The sequence below is a fragment of the Rhinatrema bivittatum genome, chromosome 1 (genome assembly GCF_901001135.1).
Source record: "Rhinatrema bivittatum chromosome 1, aRhiBiv1.1, whole genome shotgun sequence".
Taxonomy (NCBI): domain Eukaryota; kingdom Metazoa; phylum Chordata; class Amphibia; order Gymnophiona; family Rhinatrematidae; genus Rhinatrema; species Rhinatrema bivittatum.
The window spans coordinates 787,588,468-787,607,259 of NC_042615.1; the positions used below are offsets into that span (position 1 = coordinate 787,588,468).

Consider the following 18,792-nt stretch of genomic DNA (forward strand, 5'->3'; position numbering starts at 1 on the left):
CGCCCGGGCCACGTGACAGCACCAAATAGCCTAGGGAAGATGTGGGGTAAGAGCCCAGCACACTCACCAGTGATCGGGTGATCCTGCCCAGCCGAGTCTCCTGACAAGCAGCCTTCCCTGCTGCTGAAAACAGCCACCGCCTGCTCTGACTGCCTTGAGTGGTCTTTTTTTTTTGTTTTTAAACTTTATTGCAGAGACACTAAAGCAAATTAAGAAATGGGAGCCTTTCCTGAAAAAAGGCAGGGGATGAAGGATACACACACTGAAAAGGGGGGGGGGGAATGAAGTGGACCACCAGTTATCACCCCGGTGCCCCAACGAGTGAATAATTGGGGTTCCCAACCCCTGCTCGTCCCCTGTCTATGACCAGGGTGGATGGTCCCACCAGGAGCTAGCTACCCCCTGGGAGGCCGCTTCTTCCTTTAAGCTTCTGTCTTTGGTTTTTTTTTTTAATAACACTTGGATCAGAATCGCAGGTTTTGCACCACCTCCATCTGCTGGAGACAGAGAAATACTGAGGAGCAGCAGGTGGCACTCCAGGTTAAGAAGTGGTGCCTGTGAAACTTTCTCTGTCTCCATCTGCTGGAAGGGAGGCACAACCCAGCAGTCTAAACTGATCCGGGTATGTACAGGGAACCTTCCTTTTCCTTAGAAAGTACCTCATCCTCCTCCAGACTTTCCCCAAACTCACTCTGCTGTCCGTTCTTCAAGAACTCCAGGAAAGTCCCACAGCAAGAGAACCTTTCCTCCTTAAGATCCCAGTCTGTTTCCCCTTGAGGGAGTTTCCTTACCAGAACTGGAATCCCAAGCCTGTGGAGAGTGCTCACAGGAGGAGAAGCACCTACACCAGCTCCCTACTTTAAGCAGAAGGCCTAGTGCAATAAGAGCATAAATTCTGGCAAAAATGGGGCAGAGAGAACCGACCCAGCACAAGAAATTGCCTGGCTTGGGGACAGCTCCAGATCAGCAGCAGAAGATAAAGACTGCCCCTCTCCCAATGCAGCTGGAGACAGCATTGGAAGCCCTATTTTTAAAGAATCTGTAGAGCCACATGGCTCCAAAATTGCTGTCAAGCCTGTGCCAGCAGAAACCACCCCCAACTGGCCCCAGCCATGAGAAAACTCGCCAATGCAGATGCAAGCTATGCTTCAGCCCCCCTCCCTTCTCTGAGCATAAGTGACACTAGCCAATGGAGCCTGCAGGAACGTTACACAGATGCAGGCTGCACAAACTCTGGAGTACTTCCTGCCACTCTGGAGCCATCATGGCTCCCCTCCAATTGCCTGTATTCACTGCTGTTGTGACACCAGGCAGATTGGGACCAAGATCCTTAATGGCCACAACAAATACTGCTTCAGCTGATGGCGCAATTCCCTGAAGCTGCTCCTTCGTGCTCCTCTACTTCATTTTTTTATTTTATAGCATGCTGTCCCATTACCAACTGGCAGCCAGAGGAGGGAGGAGGGGTGGAAGGAGCTTGAGAAAAGAGGAAAAAAGGGGAAAATAAGAAGGCCAAGAACTGCCCTCTATTCTGGTAGCCTCTTCATGAGACCCTACTCTACTAGAGGAAGATCACAGCCAGATCGATTCACCCGAAGAGTTCAAGGATAACTTCTGCCGTGCCGAAATGTAACTCCAGAAGCAGGGATATGCTATCCAACCTGGAGGCAAAGAGAATACTTACAGGCTAAGGTAAGCGCAGGCGACATCAGCAAACCAGCTGCTCTCTGCTTTCATCTACTGGTAGGGGAGTATAACCCACTTGTCTGGACTGGTCTGATCAGATGAAGGAATGCCTCCTTTCCAATTTGTAATCTTTCACTAGTCTAAACTATATATATTATACACAGCAGGTATCATATAGGCCTGGTGACATACAGGGACCTCTGTGGTATAGTATGATCCTAAAATCTACTATACCATTTCTGCATATCAAACAAAACATCTTCAAATCCATGTGAACTATTTCTACATACCTCTGAATAGGTTTCAGGTAAAGATCTTCTTTTTTCCCAGGTGTATAATTTGGACCCATTATACGCACTTTTTGTCCCGTGGAGACAATACCAGAGAAAACACGGCCAAAGGCATAGAAACGGCCCTTATCAGATGTTGGTACCATTTTAGAAATGTACATCATCAAAGGACCCTTGGGATCACAGTTCTTCACACCTACAGTAAAACAGTGAGCATGGTTTATGGTTTAGATAAACAGCATAATTTAATTGTAATTTCAGAATGACGTGTACCTAGTGCTAGTATTATTCAATGGCACAAACTCAGCCATGTTAAATGAAACCAGTAGCAGACAAAATATTGATATTCCTCGGTGGTCTCTACATCTTTTCCAATCCTAACTTTTATCTCCCATTCTAATGCATCCTCCAGGGCAACAATATGGAGAAATTTTCTTATCTGTTAATTTCCTTTCCATTAATTCTGTTACACCAGTCCAGGTCATGACAACTGGGTTATTTTCCCCCTACTAGCAAATGGAGGCAGACTTAACATTTTTTCTCTGTGATACCACAGCCAATCTGCAGCAGGAATCCTGATTGAAACTCGGTATAACAAAAACAATAAATAAATAAATAAATAAATAAATAAATAAATAAATAAATAAATAACCTTCTGTCAAAGCTTCAGATCTGACCCCATATAGTTCAAAAACTCCAATACCCATGCTGAGATGCTCAAGATGGCAGCGTGATCAGTTGCAGGGTGAGTCGCTGCTACTCTGTGCTAATTTCCGCCGAAGATGCCTCCGAAAAGAAAAGGCAAGGTTCTAATTTTTCCCCCAGAACCGACTTTACCTTCAGGACACAGAACAATGCCATCCCAGGCGACACAAATGGTGGTAAAAGGGGGAAGAAAAGTCCCCGCTGCAGATCTAGGAGAGGGAGCTCTGGAGACGTCTAGGGAAATGACCATAAGCGCCCCCCCCCGATTGTCGGCCCCCAACGCTACTAGCGACGCGCCATGCAGCTCGAGGAGAAACGCAGGTCGATGACATCAGTCCCATGACGGGAGGGAGAAGCCGAAATGGAGGACTAAACCTGCTACTGCAACTTTCCTCGAGCATGCTGGACTCAGCATTGCCGGGGGAGGCTGCAGGACTTGAGCCGATACCTCAACGGAGGATTCTCTGGAGGAGGAAGGGAAGATCATGGAGGCAATGGCGCTGGATGTCCCGGGTGTGGTCACGGTAGGAAAGGGGGTGGAATTGTTTCAACCCCCCCCTAAACCAGAGGTGGTTACCTTGGAGGTGATGTGGGACTTGGTAGTAAGCCTTGGAAGCTTGGAAGCAGAAGGCCTAGTGCAATAAGAGCATAAATTCTGGCAAAAATGGGGCAGAGAGAACCGACCCAGCACAAGAAATTGCCTGGCTTGGGGACAGCTCCAGATCAGCAGCAGAAGATAAAGACTGCCCCTCTCCCAAGCTTCCTCTTGGAAGCTTGGAAGGATTCCCAGAACAAATGTGAAAGTTTAACAAATGTACAATCCCTTAATTTAAAATTGGGCGGTCAGATTCAGGAAATACAAAAGTGGATGGAAAAGGTGGAGCAATTAACAACACAAGTGTCGGCTTGTAACTTAAAGTTGGTAAAAGATTATGGATATTTATCAAGGAGAATTGAACATTTGGAAAATCAAGCAATACATTTAAACTTACGATTTTTGAATTTCCCGAGATTGATGAGAGAGGAAATATATATTACCTTAAAAAGATTATTTTCTGGAATATGAGAGTGAAAAGATACCAATGTTTAATAAAGTTTTCTTTATTCCAAATACCACTAAAAGGGACAAACCAGACCAAATAGAAGCCCTCTCTAACCTGACACAATTTCTTGAGAACTCATCAGTGGAAATTATTGAAAGAGCGACACTTTTTGTTTCCTTTATAATTGAAAGCGATGTAAATGAAGTGATGAAAAGATACTTTAAAAATATTTCTCTTAATTTTCATGAACAACCTGTGAGAATATTTCCTGACGTTTCTAGAGTAACTCAATTGAAGAGGAGGGACTTTTTAATAATGCAATCTCAAGTGGTATCCTTAGGGTATACTTTTGTGTTAAAATATCCCTGTAGATGCTGTATTAGAGGAAATGGAGAATGTTTTGTTTTCATATTTCCAGAACAACTGAAATCCTTTCTTAATGCCAGGAATTTGAGTGCAATTCCTGGAGATTAATCTACAAGATAATCAGAATTTGAATAACCAACGTTACATTAAGCCAGTTTCTTTTCTTTTTTTCTTTTCCTCTATCTCCCATTATATTTCTGGGCCCTATTTTAAATTTTGCCTGACTTGAAAAGTGATGTAACTTGAAAATTTCCATTAATTGAATTTTCTTTTCTGTGATTCCATCATATTTTCTTTTTTCTGTATGGAGAAAGTAATATGCTTGCTTTAATGAAAAAATTAATAAAGTGTGAATTAAAAAAAAACAAAACACAAAAACCTCCAATACCCTCACAATTAAGCCTAAAATGAAGCTTCCCTGTAGAATAAGGAAGCAAACAAAAAAAACCCAACATATACTAAACAAGAAAACCCAGGGAAAAACTCAGGGAACTCCTATCTCAGCAAGCAATGATCTAATCTGCAAAAATATCAAACTAGGACAGACTCGCTTCCTGGGTGGGCCCTTGGCTGGTGTAGTAGAACTAATGGAAAGGAAATTAACATATTGTTCTGCTACACCAATCCAGTTCATGACAAGTGAGAAGTACCAAAGCATTGGGCAGGAGGAAGTGAGGGCCGCCTGCAGGACCCCCACCTCGTATGCTGAATCATCTCGTGCCATTATGTCCACACCATAATGTTTTGCAAATGTATGCAGAGTGGACCAATTGACTGCCTTGCAAATATCGGCCAGAGCAAGCGCCTGCATCTCCGCCCAGGACGCCAAAAGTGCCCTGGTCAAATGTTCCCGAAGCAATTCAGATGATTTCTTGCCCTTGAGAATATATGCTGATTCAATAGTCTCCTTTATCCAGTGAGCCAGAGTAGCCTTGGAGGTCGCCTCGCCTTTGCATGAACCTCCAAAGAGCACAAACAGACCTATGGAAGTTATTGGAAACCTCTAAGTATCAAAGAATGATCCTCCGCACATCTAGATACCTTAGCATTCAAAACTCGGAAAAACATTCCTCATGGGAGAAGGCTGGTAAAGAGACAGTCTGATTAATATGGAACGCAAAGTTTATCTTCAGGAGAAATGATGGCACTGGTCAAATACTGATCAAATTACTAGAAAATGATCCTGGCAAGAAAAAGCCTGGAGCTCCGAGGCTCGATGAGTGGAACAAATAGGAATAAAAAATGCAGTCTTCTGGGACAGATTCTTCAGGGATATCTGCCACAAAGGGAGCCATTGTCAATGTCTGGAGGACCAAGATAAGGTCCTATGCAAAGACAATGGGCTGACGCCCTTCAGAAAATGAGAAACATCAGAATGTGCCACAATAGCTGAACCCCCCCAGATGTCATTGCAATCTCATAAAAATGTTTAAACAGACCGAATACAAGCCAAAGAAGTTGACAACTTCCTTGACTTCAACATGGTAGCAATCACAGAAGAAGAATACCCCTTCTTATAGAATCGTCTCCATTCAAGAGCCAGAATGTAAAACAAAATGGAGCTGGATTCTCCATGACCACTGGTCCCTGAACCAACAGGCCCCATGCCCCAGAGAGTCAAGGGGCCTGTTCCCCTGAAGACGCATGAGATCCACACACCAAGGTCTCTGCAGCCAATCTAGCGCCACCAAAATAACATGGCTGCATTCCAGTTCTATCCTGCGCATGAGTCTGCCTATGAGTCCCCACGAGGGGAAGGAGTACAATAGCTCCCCCACTAGCCAAGTCTGCACTAGGGCATCGATGCCCATTACCCCGGTGCCCATCACCGACTGAAGTGTTCTGCCTTCTTTTCCAACACATCGCCATCATATCTACCTGTGGACACTCCCAACGCTGGTAGGCTTCCTGACTCAGCTCCCATTCTCTGTGATCTAACAAATTGCAGCTGAGAATCATCCTGCACATTATCTTGCCTGGCTATGTAAGCTGCAGATAGCAGCTGTAGATGACTCTCTACCTAGGGAAAGAGGAGCAACATCTCTGCAGAGACTTCCTGGCTCTTTGTTACCCCTTGATGATTGACATATACCACAGCTGTAGCGTTGTCCAAGAGGAGTTGAATGGCCTTCTCCCCCAGTAAAAGCAGGAAGTGAAGAAGAGCCAAGTGAATGGCTCTGGTCTCCAGCTGGCTGATGGACCATTGGGCCTCCTCCTACATTAAACTCCCCTGAGCTACTTGATCCAGTGAATGAGCCCCCCAACATGAGAGACTCACGTCTGTCATTACCAAGATCCAGGATGGCACGGTGAGGCTGACCCCCTGCAACAAATGGGTGGAGACCAATCACCAATTCAAACAGTTGCACACCTTCTGATTCAGAGGGAGCTGTATTCCATAATCCTGAGACTGTGGGAACCACCACAAAAGGAGAGAGGCCTGTAGAAGTGCATTATGAGCCCTGGACCATGGTACCAAATCCAGGGTCACTGCCATCAGCCCTAGCACTTAAATAGTCCCAGGTGGTGGGCACAGGTAGATCCAAAAAGATGTAGACTTGATGGAGTATCTTGCGTATCATATTGTTTGTGAGAGAGACCTGAACGAGGCAAGTGTTGAACAGCACTCCCAAGTATTTCAGGGTCTGTGTGGGCAGCAGTGTACTTTTTAAAAAGTTTACCATCCAGCTCAAGCCTTCTAAGAGCTGAACCACTTTACGGGTCACGCATACTACCTCCTGATGAGACAGCGGTCGGATTAACCAGTTGTCAAGATACAGGTGGACAGTAATGTCTCCGTGATGGAGGGCCACCACGACCATGCCCATAACTTTGGTAAAAATGCATGGTGTAGTTGCAAGCCCAGAGGTCAATGCTTGGAACTGGAAATGCTCATGAAGCATGCAAAACCACAGAAACTTATGATCCTGTTGCTGAATGTGTAATTAAGCCTCTGACAGATCCAGGGAGCACAAAACTCTCCCTGCTGTACCATAGCAGGGGCAGACCGGAATGTTTCCATACGGAAACGTGGAGCACATAAACAGCAGTTCACTCCCTTGAGATCCAAAACTGACTGAAAAGAGCTGTCCTTCCTCAGTACCACGAAGTACATGGAATAACGACCCTAGACCTGTTCAGAGAGAGGAACCAGTACTACTGGTTGGAACAACTGTGTTACATCGGCCGGCAACAGAGCTTGCGACCGGCCTTCCTTACCTCTCCCGTCGTGCTGTCAGGGACGGTTCCCGCCGTCGCAGCAGGGCAGGAGGACTGCTCCCGGCACTGTCCCTCCTCTTGCAGCTCTGTCCGCCACCAGGAGGCCTCTGCTCGCAGAGGAGATGCCGCCGCCGTCGGCTTTCCGCACTCGACATCCTAGGCGCGCGTGCGCACCGCTCTGCCCTTCTTAAAGGGCCCGCAGCGCACTATGGCTCCCGGTCCTCCTCCATGACGTCACCTCTGCAGGGCTATATTAGGCGAGTCCTGACTATGAACCCACAGAACCTCAGGATGAGACCCTCGCTGCATCTGTGGACAGGTTGGAATCGCCCCTCATTCTTCTGGCTCCATGAAAGGACTACCCACATCCTCTGGGAACCCAAAATGTTGAAGCAGATGCCCCCAAGAACTGCCTGCCTAGACTGTAATACCTATTGGTGCGAAACTGCTCCCAGCCTCTTCTGGCTCTGTAGAAAGAGCAGCTTTTATCCTCCAGGAGGTGCTGGGGCTTAGGATCTTCAAGGTTCTTGAACAGCTGGTCTAGATCTTCACTGATTAGAAGCCTGCCCTTGAATGGCAGCTTCCCCAAGTGAGCCTTGATCAAGAGTCTGCTGCCCAATTGTGTAAGTACAGAAGCCAATGCACTGCTCCTGAGTGGGTGGAGCTCCTAAACAAATCATAGAGTGTGCCTGCCAAAAAACCCGCCGCAGACGTCATCCATGCGACATTCTCACTTTCAGCGAGCTGCTGGATCCTCCTAAGGAGGGCTAGGACCACCAGAGCAGAACGGATAGATATCTGGACTGCGGTGGCAGAAGAGACAAATAGGGTCCTCAGAGGAGGCTCCATCTGACTGTTTTGCAGATCATTTAAACCCTCACCCCCCTTCACCGGAATGGTGATATACCTGGTCACCTCCACCCACCACCAGGACCTCATAGAACTTCTGTAATGTAGCTGGGGTAGAGAATGCAACCGCTGCAGAAGCCTGATACTATGCAGACCAACTCTGGGGATTCCCACGCTGCTAACATCATCTCCTCCACCTTTGGGTGGAGCGGGAAAATGGTGGTGGTCTTATGTTTCCCTTTGATAATAAAATCCCCCTTGCACATGCCGACCCCCGATTTTATAATGTGTGCGCCTGCGCCGGGTAGCGTGCACACATGTACGCCTGCTCATACTTTTGAAAATCTACCCCTATGTGTCCAACAGCCTCTTCTAACAGGCCACCAAGGTGCATGCATAGAAAGGAAAATTGGTTCTTACCTGCTAATTTTCGTTCTTGTAGTACCACAGATCAGTCCAGACTCCTGGGTTTTGCCTCCCCTCCAGCAGATGGAGACAGAGAAAGCTTTATGGCCACTGCCACTTAACACGAGGTGCCTCCTGCAGACCCTCAGTATTGGACTGTACCCAAGCATATTAGAAATACAACAAAACCCAACTCTGAATAATTAAATTCCCCTGAACAAGCAGAGGGGAGAGGAACCAGAAAACTGACAAACTTGTCCACACAAAACCCTTCACAGTACTCACAAAATTGCCAGATGAACAGATTGAGTGGTCTCTCCCCCCCAGTGGGTGGGACTCTGGACTGGTCTGTGGTACTACAGGTATGAAAATTAGCAGGTAAGAACCAATTTTCCTTTCCCTATATGTACCTAGCTCAGTCAAGACTCCTGGGATGTACCAAAGCTTCCCTAAAGAGGGTGGGACTGTAAGAGTCCCGCTCGAAGCACACGCTCACCAAAACCCATGGCTTCTGGGGCTTGGGCATCCAAGAGATAATGCCTTGTGAAAGAGTGCCATGATTTCCAAGTAGCCGCTCTACAGATCTCCTGACATATGCCAGGGAAGCAGAGGTTTTCCTGGACTGCAAGAGAGTAGCATCACTGCATCCGAATATCCCTTATTCCTTAGGCGCTCCCTCTCAAAAGCCAGACCTTTAAGTATCACCACAGGAGAGCGGAGCTATCTTTTCCTGAATTTAGAATTTCAAATTTCTCCTTTCAAAAAGCTCAAAGCAGTTCCCATAAGGAGATTGCATGTCCACCATCTGCTGGAGATGGAGAATACTGGCAGGCTGGGGTCATTGCAGGATTATGTATACTGTGACATCAGCTTGCTCTGTCTCCATCTGCTGGCAGTGGTGCATAAACCCACTGGTCCTGACTCCATCTGTCTACACACTAGAAAAAGGAAAATTGGTCCTTACCTGTTAATTTTTGTTCCTGTAGTACCAAGGATCAATCCAGATCCTGGGTTTTGCCTCTCCTCCAGCAGATGGAGACAGAAGTTTTTGACTGACACTGGCACTTAAGTTGACGTGCCACCTGCAGTCTGTCAGTACTGAACTGTACCCAAGCTAGATGAATAGGAACACAACCCACACTATTTACAATTTCCCCCAAGCAAGCAGAGGGAAGAAGAAAACCATGGAAATTCAATAAGAACTCTTGCTCACACAACACCCCTGCATGGGACCAGAACCTGAAGCCAAACACTGATCAAGTGGACTCTCAAATTCCCCTATCTTAATTTGAGTGGGACTCTACTGATACGTGCTACTACAGGAACAAAAATTAGCAAATAAGGACTAATTTTCCTTTCCCTGTACGTACCCGGATCAGTCCAGACTCCTGGGAGGTACCAAAGCTTCCCTACACTGGGTGGGACCCTGAGAGTCCCGCTTGAAGCACACTGTCGCCAAAACCCCCCGTTTCTGGGGCCTGGACATCCAGACGTAGTGTCTGGCAAACGTGTGCAAAGACTTCCAAGTAGCTGTCCTACAGATATCCTGTGATGAAACCTGCTGACACTCAGCCCAGGAAGCTGCTTGCGAACGGGTGGAATGAGTACAAAGCCCAACAGGCACCGGCCGACCTTTAGTGATGTACGCAGAGCTAATAGCTTCCTTCAACCACTGAGCAATAGTGGTCCTAGAAGCCTTATGCCCTTGCCTGGGGCCACTCCACAGCACAAAAAGATGATCTGACAGGCGGAAACTGTTGGTAACCTTCAAGTAACATAACAGGGCCCGCCTCACGTCCAACCTTCACAAATCTCTGGACTGAGGAGTGGAAGAATCCAAATCCAAGAAGGAAGAGAGCTCCACAAACTGATTCAAATGAAAAGATGTTACCACCTTAGGCAGAAAGGAGGGAACCATTCTCAAGGACATTCCTGTATTCCTCAAGGGTTCTCTACAGAATAAGGCCTGAAGCTCCGACTGAGGAGATAGCCATTAGAAAAATCACTTTCAAAGTAAGATCCTCAAAATCAGATTGAGGCTCCAGGAAGGACAAGGAGTCCGGATGGGAGGTCGTAAATGTTTCACCCCCTGAAGGTTGCGCACGACGTCCAAATGTTCTGCCAAGCGAACTCCACGCACTCTACCCTGAAGGCAACCCAGAGCCGCTACCTTAACTCTCAGGGAATTAAAGGATAAACCTTTAACCAGACCATCTTGTAAAAAAGCCAAGACATCACTCACAGAGGCACTGGTGGGGTCCACCCTGTGTTCCTCACACCAAGACTCAAAAACACCCCATACCCTGACATATACCAGAGAAGCAGAGGTTTTCCTGGACTGCAAGAGAGTAGCAATCACTGCATCCGAATATCCCTTATTCCTTAGGCGCTCCCTCTCAAAAGCCAGACCGCTAGACAAAAGCGATCTGCCGCTTCCAAACAAACGGGGCCATGACGGAGGAGATTTGGCAAGAGCTGAAACTGCAAGGGGCCGTCCACTGCTAGGTTGACCAATTCCACCAACCACGGTCCCCTCGGCCATTCTGGTGCCATGAGGATGGCGTCCCCTTGGTGGGCTTCTACCCGGTGCAACACCTTGCCAATTAGCGGCCATGACGGAAACATGTACAGCAGAATATCTGACGGCCAAGGGAAGACCAGAGCGTCTACCCCTTCTACTCCCATCTCCTGACGCCAACTGAAGAACCTTGGGGCCTTGGTATTGCGGAAAGTCGCCATCAAGTCCATGCAGGGCTGACTCCACCTGCTGCATATTTATTTATTTATTTATTTATTTATTTAACTTCTTTTACTATACCGACACTCAAGACCAGGTCTTATCGTACCGGTTTACATTAGAACAAGGGGAAAAACCAATTAACGTATAAGTGGAAAAGAGAAGTTACATTAAAACAGGGAGAGTAAAAACATGGATGTCGGAAGATAGGACAGAATTAAGTAATTGAACAATAAGTTAACAAAATTACAAACTATAAATTAACATAAAACAATAAATTAATAATACAGAAACATGGATTATAATCAGCGGAAATATACATGGAAATATATATATATGGAATATATACAGCTGGAATATACATGGTATGTCAAATGGGAGGAGTGGCGGGGGTGAGGGAAAAGGGTGGGTAGAGGTTGCGAGTGGAAAAGGGAAAAAGGTTGGGAGTGCGGGGAGTGAGAAGGGTGGTTGGAGAGTGAGAGAGAGTTGGTTAATATGGAATCCTTCAACGATAGGCTTGTGTGAACAGCCAGGTTTTAAGTTTTTTTCTGAAGGTTAAATGGCATTGTTCCTGGCGTAAGTCTTGAGGAAGCGAATTCCAATGTAGGGAACCTGCTGTTGAAAATGCTCGCTTGTGGATGGAGTTGTGAACTGATGATTTGTTGGGAGGGGCCATGAGCTTACTTTTGTAGGCAGTTCTTATTGGTCTTGAAGATGTATGTAGTTCCAGAGGGAAGGTGAGTTGGAGAGAGGATTGTTGGTAGACCGATTTGTGGATGATAGTGAGAGCTTTGAACAGTATTCTATGTTGAATAGGAAGCCAATGTAAGATTTTTAGGATAGGTGTGATGTGGTCCTTGCGCCGTGTGTTTGTAAGGATCCTGGCTGCTGCGTTTTGCAGCATCTGTAGAGGTTTGGTCGAAGAGCGTTGCAATAGTCAATCTTTGAAAACAGTATTGCTTGAAGCACAGAACGGAAATCCTGGAAGTGTAAGAGCGGTCTTAGATGCTTCAGGACCTGTAGCTTGAAGAAACATTCTTTAGTTGTAGCGTTAATGAATTTTTTGAAATTCATTCTGGAGTCAAGGGTGGCCCCAAGGTCTCTGACATGGCTTGCTAGTGGGGTTATTGTGTTATTAGTGAAGGGGTGGTTATCGCTAGGGGAGATAACCAGGAGTTCCGTTTTGGACGTATTTAGGACCAGGTTGAGATTCGTGAGAAGCTGGTTGATGGCATGTAGGCAGTCGTTCCAGAAATTTAGAGTTGAGGAGATGGGGTCCGAGATGGGGATTATGATTTGCACATCGTCTGCGTATATAAAATGGGTGAGGTTGAGGCTATTGAGCAGCTGGCATAAAGGAAGTAGGTATATGTTAAACAGGGTAGGGGACAGAGAAGAGCCCTGTGGTACTCCTTGTTTTGATGGGACGGGGTGGGATTCTTTGTCGTTTATTTTAACTTTGTAGTGCCTGTTGTTCAGAAAGGATTTAAACCAGAGCAGTGCGGAGCCAGAGATGCCTATTTCCATTAGACGGCTGATGAGGATGTCGTGATTTACCGTGTCAAACGCCGCAGAAATATCGAGTAGGGCTAGGAGGTAAGATTGTCCCTTGTCAAGTCCCATCAGGATGGTGTCCGTTAAAGAAAGAAGGAGGGATTCTGTGTTTAGGCGTTTCCTGAAACCGAATTGAGAAGGGTATAAGATATTGTGGGAGTCCAAGTAGTCAGTGAGACGGAAGTTGACAAGTTTTTCCATTATTTTAGCTATAAAAGGTAGGTTTGCGATGGGGCGGAAATTTGCTGGGTTGGCTGGGTCCAGATTGGGTTTTTTTAGTAAGGGTTTCAGCGAAGCAATTTTTAAGGAGTCAGGGACAGATCCTTGATTGAGGGAACAATTTATGATGTCTGCCAGAGATCTGGCAATGGTGTTAGGAATGGTGAGGAGAAGTTTGGTTGGTATTTGGTCTAGAGGGTGAGACGAGGGTTTCATTTTCTTGATAATCGATTCTATTTCCAGGGATGATGTAGGTTCAAGAGATACTAGCGTCTGTTTAAGAATAGTAGAGGATGGATTTTGGCTAGGAGTTTGGCTGGGGGGTTGTAAGGCTATTGATGATTTGTTGGATGTTGCCAGTGGGCCAAGTAGGTTTTTGACTTTGTTGTCAAAGAAAATCGCCAACTCTGTAGATTTGTTTTGGGCTTCTTCTTCTGAGAAGGTAGGGGAAGTGGGAGTGGTGAGGGCTGCCACATATGAGAAGAGCGTTTTCGGGTCGTATAGGAAACCGTGTATTTTTTTGGCATAAAAATCTCGTTTGGTGCGGGTGATCGATGTTCTGTAGAAGCTCATTGCTGTTTTGTAAGAAGCCAATGATGTGGGGGAGGGGTCTTTCCGCCAGCGTAGTTCCTTGTGTTGTAGGTCTTGTTTGAGTTTTCTTAATTCCGTAGAGAACCAGGGTTTTTTGTTCGAGCGTGCTGGGTTGATAATTTTTGAGGATAATGCATATAAGGCGAAAGGCTTCCTCCAAAAGCTTCTACTACCCGGGATCCAGCTGGTGACGGCTCAGGAAGTCCGTTTCAACGTTGTCTGAGCCTGCATTATGAGAAGCTGTTATCCTCTCCAGATGCAGGTCTGCCCAGCTGATCAATTCCTGGGCTTCCAGAGCTACTGCTCTGCTCTTGGTGCCTCCCTGGCGATTTATGTAAGCCACGGCTGTTGCATTGTCTGACAGGTTCCTTATTGATCTTCCCTTCACCAGGAGGAGGAGAGCCTGTACAACAAGTCGCACGGCACTGGTCTCCAACCGGTTGATGGACCACGAGGACTCTGTCACCGACCTATCTGTTCTGACAGACTGCACCCCAACCAAAGAGACTGGCATCCGTGGTCACCACTGTTCAAGAGGGGACTTCCAGGTCTACCCTTCGGCAAAGCTTGTCCGGGGTGAGCCACCAGGAGAGACTGGACCGCACAGAATCTGTAAGCAGAAGCGGTAGCTGAAACTGCTCAGAAATCGGATCCCAACGGGATAGTAAGGGTGATTGAAGAAGCCTCATATGAGCCAAGGCCCATGAGACCAACTCCAGGGTGGAAGCCATCGACTCAAGAACTTGCAGGTAATCCCAGACCCTGGGCATGCGCATGGTCAACAGAGAGCAAACCTGAGCTTGCAATTTGTGGATCCGCTCCTCGGTGAGAAAAACCTTGTCCAACCTTGTGTTGAAGAGGGCTCCCAAGAACTCCAGGGCCTGAAAGGGAACCAGATGACACTTGGCCAAATTGACTATCCGCCCCAGGGACTGCAAGAGGCACAGGATCCGATCCACCGCCTCCTGACAGAGAGACTCTGACTTCGCTCGAATCAGACAGTCGTCCAAATAAGGGTGCACCAGAACTCTGTTCTTCTGAAGGGCAGCTGCCATCACCACCATCATCTTGGTAAAGGTCCTGGGTGCTGTCGCTAGGCCGAAAGGCAGGGCATAAAACGGAAATGTTCCCCCAGGATCATGAAGCGGAGGAATCTTTGGTGGTCAGGCTGAATCCCGATGTGCAGGTAAGCCTCCGTCAAGTCCAGGGATGCGAGGTACTCCCCCTTGTGGACTGCTGCAATTACCGACTGCAAGGTCTCCATGTGAAAACGTGGCACCCGAAGTGCCATGTTCACTTTCTTTAAATCGAGGATGGGTCAGAAAGTACCTTCCTTCTTTGGCACTACGAAGTAGATGGAATACCTGCCTGTTCTTCGCACTGCTGGAGGCACCGGCACAATGGCCCCAGCTCGCTGAGGCAACGGACGGTAGCCTGTACTGCCAATACCTTTTGCCAGTAAAAGCACAGGGGAACAAAAAAATGATCGCTGAGAGGCCAAGCAAATTCTAAAGCGTAACTTTGACTTATGTTCAAGACCCACTGGTCGTAAAAAAGAGCCAGCCGGCCCCCGATTAGCGGCACCGAGAAGTGAACTGGCCTCGCCTCATTGGGAAGATTTTACTCCATCCACACCCTGGGTGGTACAGTCTCTGCTGGGCCAATGGCCACAAAAAGGCTGACTCCATGGCCGCTGCCTGCTTGACGGTTACTGGCAGAAGAACCAGAAGATCTAGAAGCCCGAAATCTACAATTTCTCCAAAACCTTGCCCGAGAGGGAAAAGAAGTCCTCGCTTTCGGCTTATCCTGAGGTAATCTGTGAACTTTATTTTCACCCAAGGATTTGATCATCTCCTCCAACTCCTTACCAAACAGCAGCTTGCACTTAAAGGGCAAAGAAACCAGCTGTGCTTTGGAGATGTCTGCCGCCCAGTTCCTCAACCAGAGGAGACTGCAAGCGGAAACAGTGGACACCATGGTTCTAGCCAAGGTCCGCAGCAGATCGTATATCGCATCTACGCTATAGGCTACCACTACTTCTGGCCGTTCCTCCTGGAGGGACTCCGCATCCGAGAGGGACTTATCCATTTGGAGTTGCTGCACCCAACGAATGCCCGACATAACATAAAACTGCTCCACATAGCAGCCCGAGCCCCCAGAGCGGAGACCTCGAAAATCTTCTTGAGGTGAACTTCCAGCTTCCTATCTTGAAGATCCTTAAGCGCAGCAGAGTCCATGACAAGGATGGTCGTCTTCTTAGTGACCGCAGACACTGCAGCATCAACCTTCGGGATCTTGAGAAGCTCCAGCGCATCATCCAGAAGCAGATATAATTTGTCCATGTCTCTACTACCCTTCAAATCTGCATCTGGAGTATCCCACTCCCTGAAGAGCAGAGCACTGACTGACATGTGAAATGGAAAAGCCATTGTTGGACCCCGAAGGCCCAACATCACTGGATCCATGGCTCCTAATGCCGGGCTCTCTTGGGGGGGCCTCAATGCCCAGCTCCTCAAGATCTGTGGGAATCAGGGGGGCCAGCTCCTCTCTATGAAACAAACGCACCACCCTGGGGTCATCCCCAGCAAGTCTTGGAGCATCCGACTGTGACTGATCGGGGTCCTGGTCCTCCCCATCAGTTAACCCCCTTGGAAGATCAGATGCCAGTGCATTATTGGGGATCGAATCCCCAGATGGTGGGGAAGCCATGGACCTTACGGGACGGCAAACCTTGGAGACCCCTGCAACCTCCAGGGCTCTAGACCTCATGGAGGCCGCAGGCGTAGCCCCCTCCTGATGCGGCCACTTGAGCCTCTTGGAAGCCCCGAAAGAAACTTGCTTGTGGCCGCGGCACTTGGCTGAACACCCAGCTTTAAAAACTTTGTGCAAAAAATGCACAAAGTCAGAGGAAAGAGAGGACAAGGAATCTGAGCCCTCTCCAGCCTCCTCTTCAGAGGAAAAGTCTCCAGTCGCTGCGATGCGGCCTCTCCCCCGGAGGCCTCAGTTTGTGGAGATAAAGAGGGAGAGTAATCCTCCTCCACAAGTGGGTCGCGCTAAAGCGGCCAAAATGGCCTCAGTTCCCTCACTAAGCGGGAATAGGTCCTCCGAGGGTTTCTGCGCCGACAAGAGCATCCCAGTCTCCCGGTGCGATGACGGCTTCTCCTGTACAGCTGCCCCAGAGGGTCCCTCCCCACCAGGGAGGCACTCCGAACAAAGGCTGTTGCACGATAGACACGTACGCACGGCCCCACAGGCAATACAGGCCACACCACGTGACATGGTCGGCAAGCCCTGACCATGGGACTCAGGGGAAAACCAGCACTGAAATGGCAGAAAAGGAGGGGAGCCGCCCAAAACAGGAGCCGCAGGAGCTAGGACGTGCTGAGCCTACCTGCCGCTGATCTTCCTTCAGAAAGAATGTCTCTACTTTTTTTTTTTTAACTCAAATAATTTTATACTTGGTTGCAGGCTCCTACCGTCCCCTGGCAGGGTGGGTGAGCCAGGCTCCCCGGTGTCAACCCTGGCGGCTGCCTGAAGGGGGGCGAGCAACAAGGTTTCTGACCCTCTGCTCGGATGCCTCAATTACCAGGGGGGATGGTCCCACCAGGACCTAGCAGCCCCTTGGGAGGCTGTAGACTCTTCTATAGATCTCTCTTTTTTTTTTTTTGGTTCTCAGACTCCAGGAGTTTGCACCTCCACCATCTGCTGGAGACAGAGAAATACTGGTGGACTGCAGGGGCACATCAACTGGCAGTGTCAGACAAAAACTTCTGTCTCCATCTGCTGGAGGGGAGGCAAAACCCAGTATTGCGCTTGGAGGTGGACCCTTGTCCTGGTAGGGACCAGGAAGCACCTGTCCCCAGGGGGCGGAGCACAGGATGAGACTGAGGCTAGGATGAGCTTCACCACTGGAAGCCCGAGGTCCCCCCGGGTGGGGCCTGTAGGGACCCAGGCTGCTTGGAACTTAGGTAGGCCTCGCAGGGTCTCCTGGAGAGGTAGTAGAGAGGCGTGCCCACAATCAGCAAGGGAGCGCGGTCAGACTTCATGCTGTTGGCCTGGAGAGGTAAGGAAGGCCCAAACAGCTTATGCTATGAGAAGGCTAGGGACAGAGCCAGAATCAGGAAACGTGGTCAATGGCAGCTGAGGTCAGAATCCGAGGATCAGACCGAGGAGAAGTCAACGAGGTGGAGGTCAGGTTCTGGAGATCAGACGAGGTCACAAGGCAGGCAGAGGTCAGGATGCAGGCAGCGGACAGGATGGTCAAGGAACAGGCCGAGGTCAGTACCAGAGAGACAGTCCGAGGGTACTACCTGGGAAGACGGACGGATAGCAAGAGTTTTTCTGTTCTTGAGATTTTTAGGTATGCAAAGTCAGAAACTCATCATTGGGTGGCCTCAGTAGCCTTGCTCCATATGTTATTTCCCCATTAGCTTTGGGACCTTGAGTTTTAGTTCTCACTTGGAAGCCTTTGCTTAGTGTGGGTGTAGAGAGTAATTGAATTCTTTTTTTTCTTTTAAGCTTGTTATATTGAATACTGGCAGGCTGAGATCAGCACAGGACCCTATGGAGGGTCACATCAGCAAACCTGTGTTCTCTGCCTCCATCTGTTGGTAGGGAGGAATAACACATACATTTGGACTAGTCTGGCTGGCTAAAGATGTTTTTGATTGGGAAGTCAACTCTGAATTCTTTGGTTTATGGTCACATGGCTTAGATCGCCAAGGACAAGAGATTATAGCAGAAGGGCGTGACACCTTTTGTGGTAAAAGAGCTGCCCTTTCTGACAGGAAGTTCAAAATCTCCTGGTAGTTAGTAGAGAGTCCTTAGTTACATTGGAGAGACTCTGCAATATGAAGCAATGGTCTTTCACAAGATCCACTATTTCCTTTATTTTACTACCTACACAGGGAACATCTGCCAGCCTATCATGTACATCTTCCCCTAGGCCTGATGCTTTGTGCAGACACACCCAGCTGCTAATTAATTCTGTCATCACAGCTAATTAATTCTATAATTGCAGCCTGTCAGACAAACCTAGCTATGTGAGTGCCAGCATTTCTGCCTGGACTTCTCATTATTATTGTACTTGTAGCCTGCAGGACAGACCTAGCTACTAATTAGTTCACTA

At 48.0% G+C, this 18,792-nt stretch overlaps 1 protein-coding gene across 1 annotated transcript in view; it reads right to left on the reverse strand.

Moving 5' to 3' along the window:
• LOC115078026 (elongation factor 2-like) overlaps window positions 1-18,792 on the reverse strand; it is a 262,581-nt gene that overhangs the window by 143,417 nt on the left and 100,372 nt on the right. Inside the window, exon 9 of the mRNA XM_029580602.1 lies at window positions 1,977-2,172. Coding sequence (XP_029436462.1) covers window positions 1,977-2,172 — 196 coding nt within the window. The remainder of the gene's footprint in view (window positions 1-1,976; window positions 2,173-18,792) is intronic.